Here is a 25,961-nt window from a genome sequence, read left to right on the forward strand (position 1 = left end):
CTTTTTAGATTTTTTTGTTTATTTGTTTGTATGTTTTTAAATAATAATTTAAAAGGTTAACACCAGAGACAAGCAGTTAATACCTTCCTGGAGTAATGACAGCATCACAGATCTTCATCTAACTCACCTGTCAAAATAATCTTTAAAAGTAGTGTCATTTGATTTTCAGTCCTAGAGGAAAATCTACGCAGTTACATTAGACAACAGTCTTTACTAATCACTGTCTCTTGTCTGTCTGAAAACCAGCAATATTCCCACGAAAGTGCTCCCCCTTTTTCCACTCAGGCCCCAAGGATACTTCCCAGGATTTAAATGCACCCTCTCAAGCCAGAGAGAAGCAGTAACTCACTATGACTAGTTCAGCTCTAGAGGTAAATACTATGTGATACACTACCAGGCAGAAGGTGAACTCAACTGCAGTAGCTCTTCATGAATATTCTCCACCATATAGGACTATTGCAAAGCCCACTTACAGCACAGACCAGGACATGAGAAAGGTGCACAAGCACACCCTCAAAACTAAACTTGCATGATTTCCTGAATGAAGTCACACAAAATAGGAACCTCCACCAATTACTATGATATCAATTGTTTTTTTAAGCAATTTAACACAACAGCAAAAATTCCAGTTGTGAACTCAGTTTCATAAGAAAGCATTCAGTTACTACAGAACATAATAAATCCAACCAGTTTGTCCTGTATAAAGGATATTTATTCAATGCAGTTATTCACATACTTTTTTTTTTTTTTTTTTGCTATACACAGTGTATTTAGTTTACAGTATCTGTTTCATAATTTCTAACAAAAGGCTCAAGCTGTGTTAATTCATGCCATATAAACACCAATGGGGCTTGCTGTGCCAGTATCATGTGGGAAGATTTCCCAGTTAGCCTGTTATGCCTCATATATGGAACACAGAAGCAATTCTTGGTAGGTTGTTTTCACATCCACATACTCAAAAGGGAAGATATACTAAATGCCGCAAGTACAGGAGGAGAAATCATTAAGGTGCTCCTTTAAAGAAAAATCATTTTTGGAAACTTGTGGTTCCACTGAAGTAAGCAAACAGGATTTCTTACCTGCACAGGTATCTCGGGGGGTTTGGGAGATCTTTAACCATGTAACACTCTCCCCCATTTACACAGAAGGCTTTCTGCTTTATGTCACATTTTGTGAGATGACTTGTCCCAGTTGTAGATGTGGAGGTGGCTGAAAAATAAAAGAGTGAAAATACAGATAAGAATGGTTAAGTTATATTCCTAACTGGTAAAGGTTCTTGTATGTGAGGGAAGAAGTAAGGCCGGAGAGGATATCTGGCAAGTCCTCTGAGCTCTCAATCTGCTACAAGTAGCTACAAGTGCTAACTACCTGACCCTGTATTTTGTTGATTGACACAGGGAGTGGAGTTTAAATGCATACCTCAGAGATGCGCTAACCCATGCCCAGCCTGGGAGGAAGGGAGGATTTCACTAGCTCTGTCCATCAAGTGACCTTAAATTTCTGCATTGCTCATGTATTTCATTAAAAATGTGTAATTTATGTGGAGTTACTTATATTGCATTAAGAGTATTCAAGTGATTCTAAGGTGTGAAAGTAATTACAGACTGATGATATGGTGCCCAATAAAATGAGGCTCTGGATGAGGTTTCTTCCTGACATTGTCTTGAAGAAGGTGTTTTTCAGTGGAGCTGAACCTGAGGCCCCATGCTGATTCAATCCCTGGGGACTGAACCCCTTGATCCAGACATTTCCTTCTTCCCAGAGGAGAGGATGACTGTCTGAACACTGAATGCCTCTTGCCCTGCTCACAAAAAAGAGCTCTGACTGCTCTGGTTCAGCTCTGTAGGGAGGGAGATGACAAAGGAAATGGAGACATCCTCCCTTCCTGGGTATATACAATTGCCATCCTTGTATTTACAGGGATCCTGCCTATAGGATCAAAAATGATCCAGAGGCCAACCTAACATCCCCTACAGATGGGCTTAACTGCATGAACTATTAACAATTTTGGGCCAGTAATGCTGCTAGACACCATTAGTTTTCTAAATTGCTGTTCAATGGCAAATATCACTGTGCCTTGCAGTGTTTCTTAGCTTACTCACTGCTGCATTTAAGGAACACTTGTAGAAGGCAGGAGCAGGGTTTACTTAGTAACCTTTAGGATGGCTGCCAAGGTAGGAGGAGAAACCTCAGCCTTAGGATTTGCCCATTCAGTGCCTGTCAAGGAAATGACGGTGCTCTGATCGAAGGGTGCAGTATTGTAGGAGAGACAAGGCTCAGAAGTCCTCATTGTGGTCACTAACAGTAACTACTAGAGTAAGGTGAGTCTGCCTGAGGTTGGTCTAAACCAGCTAAGAGTATCAGAGAGGGATGATATGGAGGCCACATTATGGCCTCAGCTCCTCACACTGCTCTCTGCCTGCAAAATCACCTCCATGAGCTGAGTTACACCCAAGTCAGGCATGCACCTGTTAGGCTGCAGCTCCAGACCCCCACTACAATCCCTGGTTGCCCCCTAGTTGTCAGAAGTTTTGCTCTAAAGTCTGTCAAAACAGGGCAGATATGCTTGAAGCCTTGACGCCAGTCAGTACCCAGCTTAGGAAACATGATACATGGGCTAAGGTGTCCTCTGGCAAATCAGTTGGGTTATTCATTTCACTTGATTTTACCTGTCTGCAACTGAATTGTTCAATTGTAAGGCACGGTCCACTGCTTACAGGGAGCACCTCTACTTATCCTCACAATAGGTGGGATAAGCAGACCCTCTGATGCTGTCTGTTTCCTTATACTGACTGCAGTGCAAGCTTAAACTCTTGAGAATATATCTCTAATTTTTAAATGGCTAAAACTAAATAAAGTGACTGTCTGTCGTGTAAAAAGTGGAAAAGATTTCTGCATGTTTTACGTTTAGCCATCTTCGGATGTACAGAAATAAGAAATTTAGTTACAGTGGTGAACAAATATCATTTTTGTTTCTGAAAGATAGCTTCTAACCTGAGGTGGAACAATTATTTTACCTACTGATTGATTCTACTGGAGTTGATTAGAAAGTTGCAAGCACCCACATAAAAGCTGTCTGATATTCAAAGCCTTTTCTAACATGAAGGCAGTCAAGGGGCACATTTATAGTAGGTGATATGTGACATTCTATCATTTGCTGCACACACTGAATCCAAAGAAAACATGCTTTTAGCAGATTGACCATCAACAAATTCCATTTATATATTTGGTAGTTTCTGAGAATAAGGATGAAGTCCCCAACAAATTTGACCTTCAAGTGTTTTACAGAATTACAGAATCACAGAATGGTGGGGGTTGAAAGGGAACTCTAGAGATCATCTAGTCCAACCCCTCTGCTCAAGCAGGTTCCCCTCAATCAGGTTACTTAGGAACATGTCTAGGTGGGTTTTGAAAACTTCCAGAGAACAAGATTCCACATCCTGCCTGGGAGCCCTGTGCCAGGGCTCCTTCACCCTTACAGTAAAGCAGTTTTTCGTTAAGATTAAGTGGAACTTTTGTCCAGGTTTTCTGCATTATCCCTTGTCCTGTCACTGGACACTACAGAAAAATGTGTTGCCCCATTCCCTTCACATACATCTTTTAAGTACTTTTAAGTATTAATGAGGTCTCCCCTCAGTCTCCTCCAGGCTGAACAGCCTCAGGTCCCACAGCCTTTCCTTGTAAGGAAGATGCTCCAAGTAAAACTGCATTTTTAGCACTTGGGAGAATGGGCCATCTCAACTGGCACCATTTTCAGAGTGGCTTTAGTTATCTTGTTTCAATGAGACAAGGTGGTGACTGGGATATTGAAGTCTCCCCTTTTAGTCCATCAAAATTCTATCTGCCCATACAGCTAACGCTTCTCATATACCTTCTTTCCTTTGTCAGCACTTTGGTGTATTTCTTTTTCTTCTATGACGCCTTGCTTGCATGGGGTGCCCTCCTGTGATGGGCCAGGAAAAGCCCTCCTGTTCCAAAACTCAAGCTCCCTCCTGCTTCTCACTGTTGCACTCACCCATTGTGTCACACGTCTACCCAGATCCTAAGCTTGATTGGGGCCTCTGCTAATGAAATACCAACATGGACCACTAATTCCTTGCAATAACACATTCCTTTCTCCTGGCCCCTTGAAGCATGATTTATAACCTCTCAGTCCAAGATAAATTTATGCCTTGTCTTGAGGCAGGAAAAAGGGTCATGTTTTAAGAGTACTCTGATACTCTTTAAGCTAGCACCAGTTCAAACAGGACTTTGGACCCAATGTTGACAAAAAGCTGGCCAAGATTGCCATCAGCTCAGTGGGTAAGGGTCATCTATGCTTGATGTCAGTGCGCCGACGAACATTTATGACATGAATAGGATGGGGAAATTTTCCTTGTGGAAGAGTTTTTCCTTCACTGGCTTGGAAGGAGCCTGGATTACTAGCCCAAAGAAGATGAATGACATGATAGGCTACCTTGTACCAAGACCTAAGATGTGAAAAAACGCGAGTGAGTGAATCCTGTCTACAAAGTAATGCAGATTTTGAAGCCTTTGTTTTTTTACCTTTATTAGGTAAACTCACAATTAAGTTTACAGCTGCTGGTAGCCTATCCATCATTGTATCCTTTTACTTTATTAAAAGACTTCAACTTGCAAGTGAGGCAAGCACTCTGAGGATGTCCATGAGCTCAGAAAGCTAATGCATTAATTTGGATGGGAAAAACCCCAATATTTTCTGCAGTGTTCCTGATCCCCTCATTTTGCAATCCTGCTGGTTAATGTAATGTTTTACATTGAATTATGAAGGTAGACACAGTGGCAAGTGATAGCTTGCTACTGTCCGCAATTGTTTTCATCGTCTTGCTTACTACTTTTTCTTTAAACAGCAGCAGCTCAATCAAAAGCAGATCATTGTGGAGTTTCAAACTAACAGTTATTTCCCAGCTGATGTAAGGGAGATTCAGATAGCAGCAATTGGTTAGAACTAATTACTAGAGATGGGAATAATCTGCAGGTCTCAGAGAAATCCCATGATACAAGGGCTTTACACATATTTGGGAGCAGTGCTTTTACCCATGTGTTTGGCATCACTTGTTCAAAACTGTCGTATCAATCTTGTGCGAGAATTTTCTCTGCATTACTAATCCATTGGCACCATAGTCCCAATCTGCCTGAGTTTTGTAATTCCATGGTGTGAGGGGAGGAAAAACCAGTCTCCAGCAAGTTAATTCTAGTATTTTTTTTTCTTTGCAAAGCATGCATATTTTATATGGCATGTGGCCAGTATACAATGTATGCACTGTAGGTCTACTTTAAAAATTAAGTACAAGAAACACTAACTATGGTTTGGGTTTCACTTAAAGCGATATAACGGAAGAAATGTGGTGTTTGGGAGCAGGTGTTCATCAGAGCCCCTTTCATATAGTCTGTAACTATCCCCAGAACACTGCCTTTCCACACATCTCTAGCAGACATGGGGTTGGAGGATGTACAGTGGAAATGTCCAGCAGTGGTGAGGTAAAGCATGGCTGTAGCCCATGTATCTGTGAGTTATTTATTCACTTATTATTTAGTCAAAATTCATATCTCCTTTCTTTAATTTTTTATTCAGCTACACAAGCACAAGATAGAAAAGCTGGTTTGCTCTAGAGCCCCATACTGAACACTTAGCTTACTGAAAGGACTAAATGACATGCTGTAATGAAATTTGAAAATCTCACGCATGAGATAATATCTGAAAACACTGAATACTCTACTTTTTTTTCCCCTGAATGCACAAACACCACACTTAAGAAAGCAAATGTAGGCAGTCTGAACAAAGTCCCCACTAATGCAAATATTCACATGACACTGAAAAACAGTGAGATCTGCTCCCATCTATGGGAACTGCCTAAAGCTGTTAAGAAGAAGAAAAATATGTGCTATTGCATATTACAAAAACTACTCTCTAAAATGTGAACTACTGCTGTAACACTACCTTAGGATTGTTTCATGTCAAAAAAACACAACTTAATGTAATTCTGAGCTTACCTGGAGAATCTCTGACCATTTCTTGTCCTTAAACAGAAAAGTGCATTCTCTTTCTCTCTCTTGCTTTCCAAAAACCCCTCTGAAATTCAGCAGCTGTAGCAGCAGGCTCCCAGACCCTGTACAGGTGAGGCAGTCTGCTGAGAGGAGACCTAAGGGATCTCTGCATAGAGACTGAGAGGGAAGTGCTTTGCAACATAAACAGAATAGTATCCATACCTCTTTGAATAGAGTTTCTGCAAAGCTGGTGTAAAATCAGAGGGCATGCTCAAAGTTGTGCAAGGTGACCAGTGAGATGCTTATAATTCAATTGAGACAAAGCCATCTGAAGCACAAAGGTTGGTTTGCCATTCTCACTGAAAAGCCATTTAAGAGATGTAAATATGCCATCTTACTGAATGGCAGATGGAGACCTTTCCAGGCCCCTTTTGTGAACAAAAAGAGTAAATTACTGGGAAGGAACAGAACAAATACATCTATTTCTCACCATTTTCTGAGACTAAGGCTTGAGCAAAATCTACTTGCAGCTCATGCCAACAGAGGAGGAATGGATCTGCATGGAGTGAGGAAAGGATAGTGGCAGAGAAGGCGGGGGAGAGAGATCACACACAAGTGAACTTTGGGGTGACAAAGGGTGTGCCCCCGAAGAATGTCAGCTTCACTAACTCTCTCACTTGAAACTCATTCATTTCTTTAAAAGCACAGTCTATTCCCTCTTGACTTGCTGATGGGCAGTTTAAAGATGTCCAGCCCTCATCTCCTGGGTAGATTGATTTCCCGTGTAACCTTGGCTGTAGCACTTAAATCCTTCTATGTCTCAGTTAAACCATCTACATACCCTTCCCACTGAGGACTTATTTATCTTCGACTCACTCTGACTTCCCTGATGAACCCAACTTGCAAAGCACTTACAGCTGCAGAAAACTGTGACATTTCTATACTGCACCGAACAAGGAAAACTGCTGGTTCCAGCATAACTGTGGACAGCAAAAGCAGTGTCTACTTCAAGGAGAAGCCAAAATCTGAGAGCAATCAAAAACTAGCCCCTTTCTAAGCAGACAAGAATTTCCATTTTATCACATGTGTACAAAGATGTGTTTCCTGTCCTTCATGCTTAGTAGTTTCAGAGTTCAAATTGTAGCCATGTAACTCTGAAGGTTTAAAAAAACTGCCAACACCAACAAATAAACCTCAAAGAAAACAAAACAAAACAAAAATATCTATAGGAGGTATTTATGTTCTATTTCATGCTGCTGCTCAGAATCTTTCACATTGCTTTGGTGATGTGATATGCTAAACTGGCTGTTCAATCGAGTTATAAATTTTTTTCAGCCTCGATCTATCTTCATAAATAACATGCAGCATTACAGATTCCTGGGACCTTCACAGGAGATCATTTAAGGAGCTTGTTGTTTTTGCAGCAGCTGGAATTAAGTGCTTATAAGTCAGTGGAATCACTATTTGTTCCTAAGACAGTGCTTTCTCACTTTGGCACTATCTCTGTGAAGATCATGGCCAGTAAGAAGGAAACAGGAAATCGCTGGCTTTGCAAGACAGAAATTTCAGGAAAGATTAAGGGCACATAAACTCTTGCTGAACCAAGGCAATGTGTCCTTCCTCCTCTGACATGGACTCAGCAGCAGTTTCCCCTCACAAATCCAACCTTAGCAAAGCAAAGGAAAAAAAAAAAAAAAAAGAAAAGAAAAACAGAGGGCTGCAGCTTGCTGCACCACCCGATCACTTCCTCCCTGGTGGGCCAGCAGACTGACCTAGTTGGCTGGCGCACAGCTGTAGGCCTGCACAGCATCTCACTCACCACAGAGGGTCAAGAGGTGGCACACGCTAAAGATGGCCCAACCAGGAACAGTCTTTGTTTGCTTAATTTGACTTTGAGATGGGAGGAAAGATGGGCAGAAACATATACGTGGCTCACAGGTTGTTGTTGTAGGCAATACAATCACTGGCTTGCAAACACAAAAGTTTTCAGAAAAATATGCTGCAGTGAGGTTTGTGGAAGAGTGCAAAGGTGTGTGGAGAGAGTTGGTTGAAACTAGGCTTTGAGCAAGGCACACTTTCCCCTTGCCATGAATGATGTCAGCTTTCACTTTTGAGTGATGTGAGAAGCGCCTGCAAAAAGTCTGTCAGGGCCTTTAGAAAAGAGTCCCCACCTGGGAGACGAGATTGGAAAATCCCAAGGCAGTGACAAGCCAGAGAGTCCCAATAGGAAAAATGTGTATGTGGTGGGGAGAGGCAGCAAGGAAGAAGAGAAAGCAGATAGCAGAGGATCTACGCATAGACAGAACAGTGTGGGAAAAACAGGTCTAAGCCCAGGAACACTAAACTGACAGACAGGGGAATGCCTTTACTCAGACAACCTTAAAAATTCAAGGAATGAGTCTGAGTCTCTGAAAATATATGAGCCTTAGATTAAAGCAGACAGCAGATAAGGAGCTGAGTGCAACTGTCACAATATAGTGAACTGCAGCTGCATTATGCCTGGAGAGGTGACTGACAAGACCTAGCTGGAAACCTCCTTCCATGCAGGACTGGACTTGAGCCAGTAAAGTGGAGATTTTGGGCTCTTTTCTTGTTTCTCTTGGGCAAATTCTCAAGTCTCAAATGCCCTGATTCTGCCAGGCAGAGTGGGGAGCATCCTAATGCAAAGCAGTGTAATTTCTGCATCCAACCATACTCAACAGCTTTAGCTCTGAAAGACCTTTTAATTAAAAAAAAAAAAGAGAAAAAAGAGCCTTGACAGAATTCAAAGGAAGAAGAGTACGATAAAAATCCTTACACTATCCTAGGGCCCTGACAACTGTTGGAATCCAACTGCAGGTTTGGGATGGCAGTAAGCAAGTACAGCTGTGCTTACAGTGCTTTCCCTGCCTCAGGACGCAATATCTGTACCTTTTATTATCTCCAGTCCACTTCTGATGCTTTCTGTGATGACTGATCATGTGATTCACCAGTGCTGTAACCAACATTCAGTTACTAAAATAAATAATAATTTAAAAATCTAACTCTAATTAGCCGCAACTAGTCTCAGCTCAGGTAGCAGGGCTGTCTTACTGCTCCTGAAAGTTCCTGTGACAGTAGATTGTGTTATAGGTTCCACCTGGTACCACCAAATTTGCCTTTGATCGTATGTAGTGATACAGACATAACTATTGCCTTATGACATTGAATACTGAAATACTTCCATCCTACTATAATATAGTCAATATGTGTTCTTGTTGCTCTTTCCTCTGAAGGACTTTTCTTATTAATTCTGAGTATCCAATCGTACTCCTGCAGATGAATGCAGAATCTTTTTACTTCTTTAGTGCTATCTGCTCACAGAGATAATAAAGACTATTCAGCAGTTTATGAAAAGAAGCATGCAAGCTTTCTATTACAAATGATGGTTTGCGTAAAGCCAACTTGATACTCCCTGTCAGGAACTCTACTTCAGGAAAGCATTTCAGCAAGAACATGCTTAAAACTAAGCACAGAGGACCACTGGGGAGCAGAGATCCACTCGCAGCCCATGGAGGACCCCATGCCAGAGTGGGTGGATGCCTGAAGGAGGCTGTGAATCCATGGGATGCCCACCCTGGAGCAGCAGGCTCTGGGAGCCTATGGGGAGAGAGGAGCCCATGTCAGAGCAGGTTTGCTGTCAGGACTTGTGATCCTGTGAGGGACCCAGACTGGAGCAGTCAGTACCTGAAGGACTGTTCTCCTGGTGGATGACCCACACTGGGGCTGGGTGTGAGGAGCTGCCCATGTTGGAGCAGTTTGTGAGGAGCTGCAGCCCTTGGGAAGGACCTACACTGGAGAAGTTCATGAAGCACTATCTCCTGTGGGAGGGATCCCACACTGTAGCAGTGGGAAGTGTGATGAGGCCTCGTCCTGAGAAGCAGCAGCGGCACAGTCCATCTGTAATGAACTGACCACAACTCCCATCCCCTGCGCCACTCGGGAGGTGCGAAGGAAAGTCCTCATAAGAAGGAGGGGTGGGGGGAGGTGTTTCAACATTCAGTTTTATTTCTCATCTCCCTGTTCTTATTGTTCCTTTAATAAATCAAACCTTTTTCTCCCCAAGTTGAGTCTGTTTTGCCTATGATGCTAATTGCTGAGTGATCTCTCCATCCTTACCTCAACTCACAGGCCGTTCATTATATTTCTCTCTCTGTCCTATCCAGTTTAGGAGGGGAGTGATTTTATGACTTGGTGGACACCTGGCTAAACCACCAATGTTAACCTGTCTCCTATTGCATACTCTGCAGTGAAAAACATGTACTACTATACTAATTTCACAACAAAACAAGCTTTCATTGGTTTTGAAGCACATCTTCAGAGTCATTAAGGGTGCGCCCCATCCCCTGACCCCATCCCCAAAGCACACAAAACTATTTGTTCCTTTCCCAGTGGTCTTCTGCTTCATGGAGGTGGCCATGAGGAGTAGCCACTAGAAAATTAAGGTGTGAAAGGCATATGGCAGCGATTACAGCTCAATCTCTTTAACCAGCCTGAAGTCCCTGGGTGGTAAGGAAAAGCAGAGTAGCAGAGATTGCCTCTCCCCACGTAACAGTAGCACTTGAAACACCCTTTGAACCACAGATCAGTACAGAAGCATAGATCCATCTCTGAGTTAAAGATACAGCAAAGGCAATTTCTCTCAGAAAAAAGATGTTTGCCAAGAAACTCCTTGATATCTATGATAAGAAAGCATTACAAGAAAGGACCCTCAGTAAGACTGGCAGGTACAGGAGATAAGTAGAGAACAAGAATGCTTATCAAAGACAGCTTCCTTCCAAAGCACCAAAACTTGAATTTATTTGTCAGTTTACTTTGCTACTTGTATTCTAGTAGAGATTTCCAAGGCCTAGCATTTTTTTTAAAGATACTTTACAGTTCAAAGTAAGTTTTGAGATACAACCAGTAGAAGACAGACTTATTTTCCCACTGTTAAAACACGTTCCTTCCATTTGAAATGGACTGTTCTCATTGGAAAAAGGTATAAAAAAATGTCAGACAGACCTTACACAGTCTGTCTCAGAGTATCCAGCCTCCTGGCCTGTTTTGTAGTTGCTCACTGAGACCTAGAAGAAAAATCTTCTCTGGGTGGTTGCACAGAAATTTCCACTATACTACCCATCAGCATAGCCATGGGACCCATCTCTTCTGAAAACCACCAAGTTACCACTTCCTTGCTTGGAATTTCTTTCTCCAGAGGAGAATGATGGAGGGGGACATCATTAGGTGCTTTGCATGTAGCAAGATTCTTTTCACTCTGTTAGCAGGCTACTTTCATAGCAAACTGTCAAAGCACTTGAAATTCCTACCAAATAAAGTACTTTCTGCAGTAGGGGAGCCATTTCTCATTTCCCTCCCTAGTTTCTCACCTGGAGGTATGAAACTGCCACTGTTTATAGTGCTACTTGAAATTAAAAGTGTATGAAATAGTACTCAGGGAAAACATACTTGTGTCGGTAAAAAGGCCAAGTAGAAAAGTTGGTTTCGAACTGTAGACTTGGTGGAACTGAGTCCAGCAGACTTCAAAGGATGGTGTGATATGTCAGGAGCATCTGCACTGGTGAACACCAGCTGCCAAGAGTGAAACCTGCCTGTGGTACCTGCTGCTCCTGCCCAGGGGCCCTTGTCAGTGCAGAGGAGCAAGTGCTTACACACATAGCCAGTCCTCTAAGCCTGCTCTCCCTCCCTCCTGTGACTTCTGCCACCATCTGCATGGCTCACTGGCAAAGCCCCATGGTAGAACTTCAAGTTACTGCAAAGGGAGTGGGATGCAGTCCTTAATTAATATCTGCTATCATCTCAGTTTTGTGAAAATGAGTGGCATTACATTTGTTGCAGTAGGAAGGACTGACTACCTTTCATCTATCAATGGCACTGTTTGTTCTGGCACTTTATTTTATTTACTTGACAATCTTATTTTATTCAGCTGTTATTTCTCAGTGAAGTTGTCTTTTCATGTGCTGTTACAGTAACTGTCACTTAATCAGTACCTATTCTTAAGAAACATCATAGAGGATTATGCAAAAACATGTCACTGTGCCAGACAGTTTATAAATGTTTATGAAAAGGTTGGAGTTTTTTTCACTTTAAAAGAAGTACATTAAAACTAGCATAAGGTTATTTTTGTAGCCTCTAAAAAAAGTCTGGTAAGAAAAAATACATCCATGTAGGAAAAGAAAATGTGTGCCTGTTGAGAATAAATGGCACATTTCCTCCAGCAGTTATTCTACAGTTTGGTTATAAATATGTCAAAAATCAGATTTATAATGAAGTACTAACAGATACCAAGCAATTGCTGTGTTAATGGAGTCACTGTCACACTCTGTGCAGACACAAACCTGCAGGGATAGAACTGTAGGAATGAGAAAAGGTTTCACAGCCCAAGCAGTGTGTGCCTCATTGCCAGAGGCAGTCTCAGAGTGAAGAAGAATGTGTAGTTCAAACGAGCATCATATATTCAAGAGAACACAAATATTTTTGTCCAGCTAGTAGGAGATGCAGGAACAGTGCATGCATAGCCACACGAGGGAAAACTTGTGACTGAAAATGAAGCCTTCTTTACATATGGCAGCTGCCCTTCTAATGTAAACCATGTTTATTGAGGCAGTGCTATCCTTGGTCGTTGCTCCTCAGCTCTTAAGGGGCTTTTTGCTGGCAGTAATTTTTTCTGCCACTGTAAACAACTGAGATCCTTTTGTGTATCAGGATCGAGGAGAACACCAGCCAGAAATGCAGAGTTCACTATGTATGTAAAGAGCATGAAACAGAGGTAAACAGAGATGAGGACTCGGGAAACTCTTCATGGTGACAGTCAAGATTTTTTTGCAGGTTCTCCCACAAAAAAAGAATATTTCAAATAAAGTAAGGATGTGTGGCTTACAGACAGCCCCTCCAAGCAGGTTGACAACATGTAAAGTGGGCATTTGAACAACTGTTTTATGGAAAGTGGGACCAAATTGCTGCTTGGAGGTGGGAACCTGCACATGCAGAGTGAGCGGGAGTGAAGAGGGGATAAGCTGTAAAGGGGGCTGGCGTGCAAGGAGATGAGAAGCCACTGGAGGGATGTGGGAGGAAAGTACTGGTGACAGTGGAAAAGCCCAATGAAGTGGAGGTCCTAGGTATATGGAGTTAAGAGCAGAAAGCTGTGCTCTAGTGGCAGAAAACTGTGCTCTAGTGGTGCTACTGTCTTGTGCTATGAGCTACAAGAAGAAGATAAATAGTCTGACATTTAAAAGCTCTGAGTCAAGCCTTCAAAATCCTGAGATTAGTTTAGAAGGAGAACAGTGGAATATAAAAAAAATAATTACCTTTTTTATTGTTTTGTTGCTTTTCAGCATTTAAGCCTATCTTATATTGCAGCCCAAGAAGTTAAGGTTTCCTGTTTTCTTCTCAAGAAAAAGCTAAACTGTCGCTTGAAGGAAGAAACCAAATGCTGCAGGGATTCTGCCTACTTTGTGTGCTGGTAGCACTGCCAGAGCATTTTATCATCACCTGAGAAACAAAGCAATCCACCGCAAAACTGCTTTCAAAGGGTCCTGGGCTGCTGTACCCAGAGTGAACTGCAAGGAGCACTTTGCCAGCCTGGGAAGTGATGACGCAATGACCAATTTTTCGTACTTGTAGGAATATTGAGAAAAAACTAAGCCTTTTCACAGGATAAAAGCAGGCACTGGCTGATTTTTCTCCAGGGCTGAGGAGTGCATGTAGGAAAGGACTTGGATGCCAGCACATGGTGGCCTTCTGGCTGTGTCCAGGCAGTGTCTCACCTCTGTGTGGCCAGAGCCAACACCATTGTCATGAGGCTGCACCAGAAAGTTGTGGGGACTGATTAGGGGAAGTGGTGCCTCTGTGCTTTCCACCATGAGCCCTCCCCTGCAGTATCACTTACCTGTTTGCATCTACAGAAACTCAGTCAGGTTCCTGGCATAGAGACCCCAGTGAATATAAAGGAAGAACAGGAATTCTAGCTTAAACTCACCCTGCTTTTCACAGGATGCATTTCCTCATTGGAGAATACTTCAAGGTCAGTGAAGACAAGATAAAGTTTGAGTATCTCAGGGCAAATCAGAATGATTGAAGTATTCTCTTACAGTCAAGCAAAGCTGACTTCAAGTCTTTATCAACTTTCCTGTTGAATCAGAGACTTATGTCATCTCTCTGCCTTATTTAACCTTGGTCATCAGGACAGAAAACCTAAATGACAGATAGTGCTGTGGCAGACCCTGTTGTCTTCCTCCATTTACCCAACGTGGCTTGCTTCATTCCACCAAAGCTGCATATATTGCTACTGGTAGTGGCAATACCATTGCAGCAATGAAAGTTTTGTGTTGGTAGTCTGCCAGTGGTGAACTAAGTTACAGTGCTCATTCAATCTTTTATTCTCCTACAGATGACCCTTGTGTGCCATTAATTTCCAGGGCCTTTATGAAACTCACTGAGTGGGGTGAATTTGCATTTTTCTGTGCAAGAAGTCTACTTTAAGATAAAAGGGCAAAAAGACCAGGAGGGCTTATCTGCCAGAATCACTTACAACTTGATTGAAATGAGAAACTGATCCCACTGAGAGAGTGGGTCCTTCTCTTCTCTTCTCTTCTCTTCTCTTCTCTTCTCTTCTCTTCTCTTCTCTTCTCTTCTCTTCTCTTCTCTTCTCTTCTCTTCTCTTCTCTTCTCTTCTCTTCTCTTCTCTTCTCTTCTCTTCTCTTCTCTTCTCTTCTCTTCTCTTCTCTTCTCTTCTCTTCTCTTCTCTTCTCTTCTCTTCTCTTCTCTTCTCTTCTCTTCTCTTCTCTTCTCTTCTCCGTCATTTTTTGCACAATTTATCTGCTTTTATTTACATGCACCAATGAAAAGCGGTCTTTTGAACACAATTTTCTTTAATGCTTCTATTGCTAAGAGCATCTATTTGAATGAAATAGTTTGCAACACTGCCTACATGAAAATCAGAGAATTAGAGAATCTAGATTAAAATTTTCCTTTTTCACTAAGGATGAAAACAAAAACTAGCTTAAAACATTCAGATGTGGTGAAAGATAAAAGCCTAAATTGGTGGATGACAGCTCTGATTAGAAAGTTGATTAATGGCAAAACTACTTATGGATAATAAAATCAAACTAAGTACAATGCAAAATACTTTAGCTTAACTTCTAGTAGTAAGTAGCTTTTTCTTGTTTTGGTCTGTTAATTTTGTGTGGTCTTTCAGAAATTTGCTGTGGTATAGGATCTTCCTTTCATTGCTCATGCTGATCAGAAGAAATTTAGTTATCAAAGAGATATCCATTAACAAATGATGCTAGAAAAAAAAATAAAATGAAAAAAAATCTTTCATGCATTTTGCAAAGTCAGGAACAAGTTCAAGAAGACTGATGAACAAATTAAGACATTTTGTGCTTCCAAAAGCACGAGGAACAGTTTTCACTTCCTAAGTTTTATTTTCTAACTAGTAATCAAAACTAGAAGTCGTAGATAGCAATTAAAAAGAATAAGATTGAAGTAAGGAAGAAGGCTTAATGTTTTTAGAAGGATTTGAAAGTATATGAATTGGAAGACAAGGTAGACCAACACTTAGAATATATTTCTCTGCTTCCTCGGAAAAAAATGGAAAGCCTGACAGTCATGGTTTTCCCTGCAATGAAACAATCACTGTCTTAACTTCATTTATCATTTTGTTCTAGATTGTGATGAAATATCCTACATGAAATATCCTTTCATTTACAATGAAAATTCGTAAAAAAGAAAAAAAAGAAATAAAGCTTTGGATGAAATGATTATAAAAATCTTTTAGGTATATTTTCAACACATTCAGCTCCTGACTGGTGCATATCCTGAGCGTATCTATTGGACTGATGTTTATGTCATGGGTACCCATTAGGGAAACAGAAAATTACCTACATCTGGAAAGTAATGACACTGATTTTTCAATAAATTCTAGCAAAAATACTTTCATTTTCACTCATTTAGTGCTCAGCGGTTTTAATAGCCACAAAGCGGTTCTTCTCAAATAAAATAAATGAGCATTTTGCTATAGCATGCTGATGTTTTCTGTTGGACCTGTTTTTCAGACACACAAGGGCCATCCCACCTTGAATTCATCCAGCTGCCTTGAAGATGGGAGTCCAGAAATGGAAGTACCCAAAAAAATCATCAGTCTCTTTCTTAAATCTGAGTTTAAATGCAACAGTATGAACTCCCAATGGAATTAGCCTGGGTCTGTAACTGAGATCAGCATTTGGACCAAAGTCAAAAGTAGACACATTTTACAAAACAGTGTGAACAGGATGCCATTCATTACCTCCCATCTCTCACACATATTCTGTGTGATCTGGTGGAGTGTGTCGCGTTGGAAAAATAAATGGAAGAGGTTATCGCTTTGAGATAAATGGGAAAAAGCAGGGATTTCATCTTTGACCTCATGATAGTCTGGAATTTGCCAACTAGACTCTATTTACAGAGGCTGGAAAAGAATTATGACTGCCTAAGATACTTCTGACTCCATGCAAAGCTGAAGTTCAAGTCCAGTTCTCACTGTTGTAGCAGTGGACCTACAGAGCATAACATTTACCTTTTTCTATTTTCAGATCCTTTCACCCTCTCCAAGACAGTTTATTTAGGCTGTGGCAGACAAGCAGTACAGTCTGTCTCAGTCTTTGTTTCTCATCACATTTCTGCCCTCTACTCCTTCTCACAACCCTCCCACTTCACTCTTTGGAGCCATTTCAGTTTCTTCTTCCTACCTGACTTACAGGTCCTTGCAGCACTGTCCCTGCAAGATGCAAAGACAGCATGGATATTTTGGGGCTATAGAAGCACCAGACCTTGAAAAATGCTGCCTGTCCTCTGGCAGGACTAGTAAAACCTGTGACAGTAGATGATGTGCCAGGCTGGCAAAGACACAGCTTTTCCTGTAACCAACTTAAGCAGAGCTGTGCACTTATTTACCTCCAAGTATGGATTTATCCGGAGGGCTTGGAGAAGTGTGTAATCAGGTTGAGTAAGAGAGGCTGGGGGAGTTCTTGTGCAGGTGCAGACAGAGTAACTAGACCCATCAGTAATTGCATCCCTTGCATGTTCTGGTGTGCCTGGCACCACTCCTAGACTGACTGCTCTCTGGAGACAGGTCTGGTTATATCTTGATACAGAACATGCCCTTGGTGTTAAATAAAGGGTCACAAAGAAAAGCCACAGCTCAGCTACTTTGATAAAAAAAGGCCTTTTAAAGCATTTTTGAAGTGGTCCATTTTGCTAGGACTACAACAGCCTATTATGTGATCATTTTATTTGAAATTTGGGATTCAACTTCTCTGTGGGTTTCTCTTATTCCTTAACTGGACCTTTCTGGATTCTGGAAATTACCAAGCAGTACAGGGCAAGAAAAGTGAAGCACGTACTTGAGCTAATTCCAGCCAGTGAGGTAAGGAAGCTGAAGAAAGAATCTTCCTTTCTTAGTCTGTTAAATAATAAAGTTAATTAACCTTTAGACTTCAACTGTATGCAAAATCTAGCCCAGACTGCCTGCTTAAGGCACTATCTTGATGCAACGTGCCTGTATAGCATTCCCAAGGTGTACAATGCATGTTCACTGGGAGACAGTGGGCCTGGGTCTAAACCTCGAATGCCTTGAAAAGCCCTGCCTGGAGTCACATTTTGGTGAGGACGTTTAAAGGAGTTCTCAGGTCGTCTGATTCTGTTGTATTCAGTGCCAAACTATGGTCAGCAGAGCTGCGGGAGCATCCTCTGGCTGCACAGTTATACCACTCTGGCTCACTGAGGACAGAAACTTTCTCGATGTGCCAGTCCTTCCTGTCTCTCCTGCAAAAACCCATCCATCACAGTGCTGCATAGTGTGCTCTGCTCCAGCAATGCTCCAGCAATACTACAGCTACCTGTGGAGCTGATTTACCTGTTTGATCAAATGATGCATTGCCTCAGCCTGTGCTTTCCAACATTGTAGCCAACACATTGCAGCCTAGCAATAATGCTTCAGTCCCTCCCTTTATGACATATAACATCTTTTAAGGAGATCATAGTTTTTTTCTTTTGCAAAGTTCTTTCCAATGTACAGCAAAAGTAATGTATGATAATTCTATAGTGATCTCAGAGAAGGTGGGATTTCAAAGACTCAATTCAAAAGAGTCCAGTGAAGGTTTGGAGTTGGTGGCATGCTCTCAGGCCACAGTCTGTTGCAGAAGAAAGAGTCCAAAGTGAATTACTACAAGAGATTATTTGCTCATAGACTTATATAAAATATACTTATTCATGTAACAAAGAAGGAATGTGAAGAGACCTATCTCTGGGCATGTACAGCATGTCTGTAATTCTGTTTTTTCACTTCCTAAGGAGCACGTTCAATCATTAATCTTACAACCAATATGTAAAACACACTGCAGTGCTCTAAGCACTTCTGAAAAGTCAGTACACCCTGAAAAGGAAAAGATATATTTGGGAAAATAAAAGTGTGTATGGCTCCCATGACTTATAGATCTTGAGCTCCTTTGTATATGACTTATTTTTGTCCCTTGGAGCACTTAAACTAAAATGTTTGGTCTCCTGCCTACTAAATAGAATGCCTGCAAATCTTTTAGTAAAATCTAAGATTGCACTTCCAAGTGGACATTTAACTGGGTGGAATCACACATCACATGCAATTCCATGTTCCCTGCTCATGAGTCTGGATCAATCCTATCATTCCTTAGACTCAATACACTATCACAAAAAAAATAGTTTAGCAAGATGCTACAGCTGATGTGAATCTTCTAGAATTCATCATTGCCCTCGACTCTAGCTGTACTTAAATATTTCTTTGATTAAACCATGACCTTCTACAGCACATTTTTCATAGATGCTGATTACAAGAAGCTTTCACTAAAATCAAACAACTGGCAGATGCTGCTTCTGTTTAATTAATCTGCTACATTTTTTTCAGACATTCTCTCATGGTGGTAGGAATAGGTGGCACTGGTCTTCAGTGCAAAACCAGTGATTTATGAGACAGATGGCACAGAGCCAAAGGTTTCCAGGCCCGTGATGTCAAGCACTGATTTTAGATATCTGAGCTCATCAAAGAATTTGGACAACTGAGCATGAGTACCCCACAGAACCAGCTGAAACTGCTCTCATCAACCCTTGATGAAAATCAGGCTGCACTAAAAATTTCAGTGTGAAGCACCTTAATAGGTCTTTTATTTTCTTTCTCTTATTCCGATTTCCATGCAGCTTCAGGTCACTGTGGTGACACTAAAGATGTATGGAGGGAGAGAAAAGGGACACTTTATAGCTACAGCTATAGCTACATCCAGGTTCTGTGAAACATTGGAAAAAGGAGCTTTTTCTAAGGTTTATGTGAAAATCCACGGGCTTATGCTGTGATTGCTAGGAGGGTTTCTTCTTCCAACATGTTAACAGGCCCACAAAAAGCCCTCCTTGTATCTGCATGCACCTACTCTAGAGTTGATCAAGCCTGGGCTTGATCTCCTCTACTGCAGGAAATGCTGGGCTGCCTGCTGTCTTTGGTGGTACTGGAGTTTGAAGTGAAGAAGCAGCTTCCCTGAAGAAGAAGTTTCCTGTGATACTGTTAAAGCCAGACAAAAAGGTAGCTGGGAAGAGACACTCAGTCCTCCTGGGAGGCAGCAGAAGCAGATGAAACTGTGTATTTCTTCCACCTGTCTTATTTTTATATGCCTCTGTGGAGGTCCCCTGTGGTGGAAGGGAAATTCCAATAAAGCAAAACACTGTTCCTTCATGCACAGAGAACATCCACTGATGGTTCCAGGCCCTGGTGTGAGGGAATTAAGACTTATGACATACCTCTAGAGCACGCCTCCTTCTCCTCTTACTGATCTGTTTCTCCAGCCTTGAAAGACTTCTCAATCTGACTGACAATGACTTCAGCAGTTGGCCATGGGCACCACTGAATGAATTGTTAAGACCCCTCACCAGGAGCATGAGGGAAAGAACAGCCAGTTCTTGCATGCAGTATGGTAGACCTTTGTGCAAGGACACTGCCACAGAAACCCCAGTGTGCCTGTGCATGATATTGCTTCTTGGAAGATGGGTCAACAGGCAGAGGGTCAACAGGGCCATATGCAGGGAAGGACTAGTACCACTCTAGTGTGCTCTCTACATCTCCCCTAAAACACCTTCCAGGTATGTCTCCAACAGCTATAAGGAGTGCTGAAACCAACTGGCTTCTTCATTGGCGGGCCAGGAGTTAATGCTGAAGAAACACATTCTCTTCTGCCCTTTCACTTTCAAGCTAGGAAAACAACTTTTCAGGCTGCCTATAAAGGTATCTAAGATACAAAAGAGAGTGAGCTAGCTAACATCAGCTGGGCAGAAGCCCAGTGCCCAGGGCTCCAGGCTTCTCTGAGATCCCCAGACCTATCTTGCTGAAATAGAGGCAAAAATGACCACAATACAAAAACCTTGTTGGCTCCAATATCTTTTGTTCCTGAGACCACAACAAACCTGGTTCAGCTACAGGTAGCCATCAGTTCATGAACAGCTGGAGATCACTCTTGTGTTTCCAAGTGGAAGATCTCAGCATGGACAGCATCACATCAACTAACAGAGAAGCCAACTGCAGCCAGGGCACACGTGGACAAACAGCTAGTATCTGCTATCAATCCCAAAACACTGGAGGAAAGTAGTGTCTGTGGGAGGTCTTATTCATCGATTGTTTTATTTTTCCAAGCCTCTGAACAGCAAAAACACAGGGAACTTCAAAACCTGGGGTGAGGGTCAGGGAGGATGAAGAAAGGAGAAATTTTGCTTGCCTTAAGGTGAGAACTTTGCTGCTGATACAGTGTGTCACGCACTGGGACCAGGATGGTTTGAATGTCCTAGTTCCTTTAGCTGCTGGAGGCAGAAACTCTCTCCTTTGGCATATGGAAACATCTGTGCAATCACTGGCTGCTTGCTTTTCTTTTTAGATGGGAGTACAGATATGTTACTAAATGAAAAAAATCGCTGAAAGCGCCAATGAATTTCAAGGGTATGGGTAAGCCAGACTGTAAATCACAAATGTACATCAGAACTGCTCTGAAGGTGTGTGTCAATAAGAACTAAGTTGTTACTGAAGTCACTGTGAAATTTACTCTATTTTTCATTAGTACTGGGAGAAGTAAAAAAATGTAATTTTGTAATTTTGTAATTTTGCTTTGTAGCTATGGTTTCTAACTGAAAAGATGCTTCAGCCCCTGTATCACACATTGCCTGTTGCCTATGCTTCTCTCTCACTGTATTTCACTGTCCTAAGCCAGTTTACTTCAGAAAACCACATCTGATTAGACAGAAGAATTTCTGTGTCATGTTTAATTTGCCCTTCATAGTCGAGAGACTATGCTTTACATTTTGAAATAAAATATTCTACATGTTAACAAAGCATATGGGAAAAAGCATATCTCACAAATCATTTTAAAACCACAAGCAAGAAAAACATGATGCTAAAAGAAATCTCTTCTTAATAGCATCCAAAATGGGCTGTTTGGTATGGGCTACACATAGTCTCAGTCCAGTGGTGTAAAAAGGGAAAAATGTAGAAGACTAATACTATTCTATTCAAACCTAGAACCCTGAAGTTAGATAGAAACAACTAAGCAAGAATGCCTCACTGTTCTGTCATCAACACTTATTAGTATGCAGAGAAACAGTGAGCATTTTTAATTAAAATTCACCTGTAAGGAGATGAATTTCAAGTTTGAACATGCTGCCTGTTTCTTTTTTTCTTTTGTTTTGGGGGTTCTTTTTGAGAGCAAAAGCCTAGCTACACCTGTCCTAGTCTGGATCCAAACAAGACCTGTTGATGAGCAAATACATTAATTTTCATGAGTATGGGGCAAGGGAGGGCATAACCACAGAATCATAGAATCTTAAGGGTTGGAAGGGACCTTGAAAGATCATCTAGTCCAACCTCCCTGCCAGAGCAGGACCATCTAGAGTAGGTGACACAGGAACTCTTCCAGGTGGGTTTTGAATGTCTCCAGAGAAGGAGACTCAACAACCCATCTGGGCAGCCTGTTCCAGTGCTCCATCACCCTCACAGTTCAGAAGTTTTTCCTTGTGTTTCTTTGGTACCTCTTATGCTCTAGTTTGCACCCATTGCCCCTTGTCATTGGACATCACTGAGAACAGCCTGGCTCCATTCTCCTGACCTCCCCCTCTGTATATTTGTAAACGGTAATACCATCACCCCGCAGTCTCATCCAAGCTAAAGAGTGCCAGCTCCCTCAGCCTTTCATCATAAGGGAGATGCTCCGCTCCATCATCTTTGTGGCTCTGCACTGAACTCTCCAGCAGCTCCCTGTCTTTCTTGAACTGAGAGGCCCTGAACAATATCCCAGATGTGGCCTCTCAAGGGCAGAGCAGAGGGGGAGAACTTCTTTTGACCTACTAACCACAGCCCTTCTAGTACACCCCATGATGCCATTGGCCTTCTTGGCCATGAGGGCACATTGCTGGCTCATGCTCATCCTGCTGTCCACCAAGACTCCCAGGTCCCTTTCCCCTACACTAATTTCTAACAGTTCATTCCCCAGCCTGTACTGGTACATGGGATTATTCTTTCCCAGATGCAAGACTCTACAATCTCCCTTGTTGAATTTCATTACATTTCTCCCCAGTCAAGTCTCCAGCCTTCTGGTGTGTCAGCTACTTCTTGCAGCAAGCTTTCTGACAATGCCCTCTGTTCCCTCATCAAGGTCATTAATGAATATATTGAACAGTACTGATCCCAGCACTGACACCTGAGGGACTCCACTAGATACAGGCCTTCAACTAGACCCTGCCCTATTGATCACAACTCTCTACCTTCTTTCCTTCAACCAGGTAACAATCCACCTCACTACCTGACCATCTAGCACACATTTTCTCAGTTTTGTTGCAAGAATTCTGTGGGAGATGGTGTCAAATGCTTTACTGAAATCAAGAGAAACCACATCCAGTACACTATCAACATCTATCCACCTGGTTACATCTTCACAAAAGGCTATCAGTTTGGTTAAACATGACTTCCCCTTGGTAAGGCCATGTTAATTGCTCCTAATGACCCTCTTGTCCTTTAAATGCCTAGAGACAGCACCCAAGATAAGTTGTTCCACCACCTTTCCAGGGATGGAGGTGAGGCTGACTGCTCTGTAGTTCCCTGGCTCCTCCTTCTTGCCCTTTTTGAAGACTGGAGTGACATTTGCTCTCCTTCAGTCCTCAGGCACCTCTCCTGTTCTCCATGACTTACTGAAGATGATGGAGAGTGGTTTAGCAATGACTTCCACCAGCTCCCTCAGCACCCGTGGGTGCATCCCATCAGGCCCATGGATTTATGCACATCCAGATCAACTGATTCTTAACCTAGTCCTTATCAACCAAACAAACCTCCTCCTTCTATAGGATCTACAGAGGAGATCTGCCAAGTGCAAAGAGAGCAGAGTAATTGAATGTGAACTCCAGTCTGCTCCATGGAAGCTGAGGAGTGTTTCATCAGCAGTGATACAGCTCCCACAACCTGGAGCGAGTTGTCAGCTCACCTTTGTGCAGCAGCCAGAGTCCTGCTGCTCACCCCTACCTGTGTTGTTTCTTTGGCTATGCTGTTGCAATTTGAAGGGTCTAGAAATGGAGGGAGGTAGGTCTGTGAGGCTTAAGCATCACTTGCCAGCAAAACATGGATCCAGGAGAAAAACTTGTATGGAGGACTTGTGCTGTGTCTGCTGTTGTTACCTCTGTAGCATCCCTTTCTTGTTCAGTAGGTTGCCCTAAATGTTTCAGAAGACCTTCTGCTCTGGGGAAGGGGGAGTGCTGACAAGCCCAGCACCAACCAGGGCTAGAAAGTCCTCCTGCATGTGTATTATGGGACTGAAGCTGAAAGAGGTCTGCACGATTGCTTTCCTGTCTGTCTCGAAGTGGCTGGCTAGCTGTGACTGGAAAGCTGCCAGTTTTGCCTTGTGATACTGTCAAGTGTCATGAAGGACCTCTGCAAGCTCAATTTCTGATAATCAGATAGATTAGCCGACTTCATCTGCTCCTTAGCTAAAGCATTTCCTTCTGCTTGCCACTCTCATCTGCATTGTTTCCTGGATTGAGCCAGTGCAATCTCTCTCTTCACCTATCCATCCCCTTGTGCAAAGTGGTTATGCAGAAAAGTGTTTCATTTGGATTTAAAAAACAAACAATTACTGAATTACAGCTGTGCTGAGATAGCAGTGGAATACACTGTTTCTGTTTCAGAAATATTTGTAAGACAAGTGAAGACCCACTCCTAAGGTTCTCACAACCTCAAGTGACTGAACAATAAGGGACCAGAGGTGATGCGCCCAAGGATAGACAGCAGGTCAGTAGTAGGGGAAGGGAAAAGACTCACTCAGTTGCTCTGGACAAAGGCCAGAACTGTGTGAGCAGCTTGGTTATGGTTTTCTCTCTGGAAAACGGACAGTGGGCTAAATTACACCTATATCCTGCATCAGCTCCAACAGCTCAACAAAGCGTGAAAGAAACAATCACAAAGGACTGTTAGGAACAAGTCTGTTTCCTAGAGTCTGTTTTCCTGCATGCAGAGGTCTATCTTTTCACTGTTCCTTAAAAGTCTCTCTTCTTCATTCTCCCTGTTCCACCTCCCATGAATTATTTGTCAGTTCTGTTTAATATGAACAGTAAAAAATAACTGTTCCACAAGCTCTGCTCTAGCAGATCTGCACAGACATGGTCAGCCAAGAGACAGCAAAACTTTGACTGACCTACTTGTAGCCAAAGTTTAACTTTCAACAAGAAAATAAGCAATGCCTTTGATCTGTAGGTTTCTAAGAAGAAAACAGGAGAAAACCAAAGATAAAAGTAATCCAGTTGTTCCTTAAAGACATAATAGACTCCACAGTATATTTTTCAGGGTAGAAGGGAAGGAGGAAATGAGGAGCTCTTAATTCATGTTCCTCATTCCACTGGTCTCAGAGGTCCTTTGAGCCTTACAGCTGGTCTGAGTTAAAAATAGATGTATCTCTTGCTTTTTTGTTTCTTGTCTCATTGTCATTTTTCTTATTGGCACATCTGGTCCAAGAAGAGCCACTAGACAGGAAACTATTGCTGATGCTTTAGTGAACTTTCTTACCAAAGTGACAGTTTTCCAGTAACCAGGCTCATGTTGTTGAACCCATATCATGCTAAGCGAATAAGAGATCCTTAATTTCCTCCCTCATACATTTCCAAAATTGGTTTTCTAGTCTATTTCTAGCCCTATTCCTCCTTTCAGGATAGAAGAATTTCCAGTGTTGAAAACATTCTCTTTCTAGGCTTAAAAAGAGATTGCTTTGCATTTTATATGCAGAGAAGGATAAGAAAATTAACTCAATTTTGACATTCAGAGGAAACCAAATCTTGCAGCAATAAAGCAAAACCTAATAAAAAGGAGTCAGACTTTTCCAAAGATTTAAAAGCATCTTGCTTCCACTACTGGGACCTGATTTTCAGATGCAATCAATCTCCCTTCATTGCTTTCTGTGAGGACTGTTGTCTGTTAGAGTCGATGTTGAGCACTGCCAGAGTGAAGTTTTCAAAACTGTTTTATCCCTCTCTTGTCAGCTCCTTTGCACAAGCTCTCTGCTACCAGGTTTAACTGTGAGCTGAGGTTACATCATGGGTACTGAGTGCATCCCAGAAACTTACATTTGATGTGTGGAGGGAAGGTTTGAGATCGCCTAGGTCTGCTGCAACACTGCTGCTTGTAAGGCTGGGAAAAAGGCTGTCCCATGGGAAAGAAACATGCTGTTTTGGGTTAGACAAGAACAATATCAGAAGGAAAGAAGGGAAGGTGGGCAAGCAGAATGGACAGACAGTCATTAAGCTGCTCTCTGAGGGCTTTTTTCTACTCCAGAAATACAGAATTAAACCCAAACCTTTGGTGACTGAGAGTTATTCAATTAAGCAGATATAAGTTGTGGTTTGTTGCGTTTTTTTTTTTTTTTCAA

At 42.0% G+C, this 25,961-nt stretch overlaps 1 protein-coding gene across 7 annotated transcripts in view; it reads right to left on the reverse strand.

Moving 5' to 3' along the window:
- Positions 1–25,961, reverse strand: part of NRG1 (neuregulin 1) — a 177,632-nt gene that overhangs the window by 25,525 nt on the left and 126,146 nt on the right. For 6 of the 7 annotated variants that reach the window (XM_062018010.1, XM_062018012.1, XM_062018009.1 and 3 more), the window contains one exon: positions 1,080–1,209. In XM_062018010.1, the coding sequence (XP_061873994.1) occupies positions 1,080–1,209 (130 nt within the window). Of the gene's footprint in view, positions 1–1,075; positions 1,210–25,961 lie in introns of those variants that run through there. The other variant, XM_062018011.1, reaches the window with a different exon arrangement.

The sequence above is a fragment of the Colius striatus genome, chromosome Z (assembly GCF_028858725.1).
Source record: "Colius striatus isolate bColStr4 chromosome Z, bColStr4.1.hap1, whole genome shotgun sequence".
NCBI lineage: Eukaryota > Metazoa > Chordata > Aves > Coliiformes > Coliidae > Colius > Colius striatus.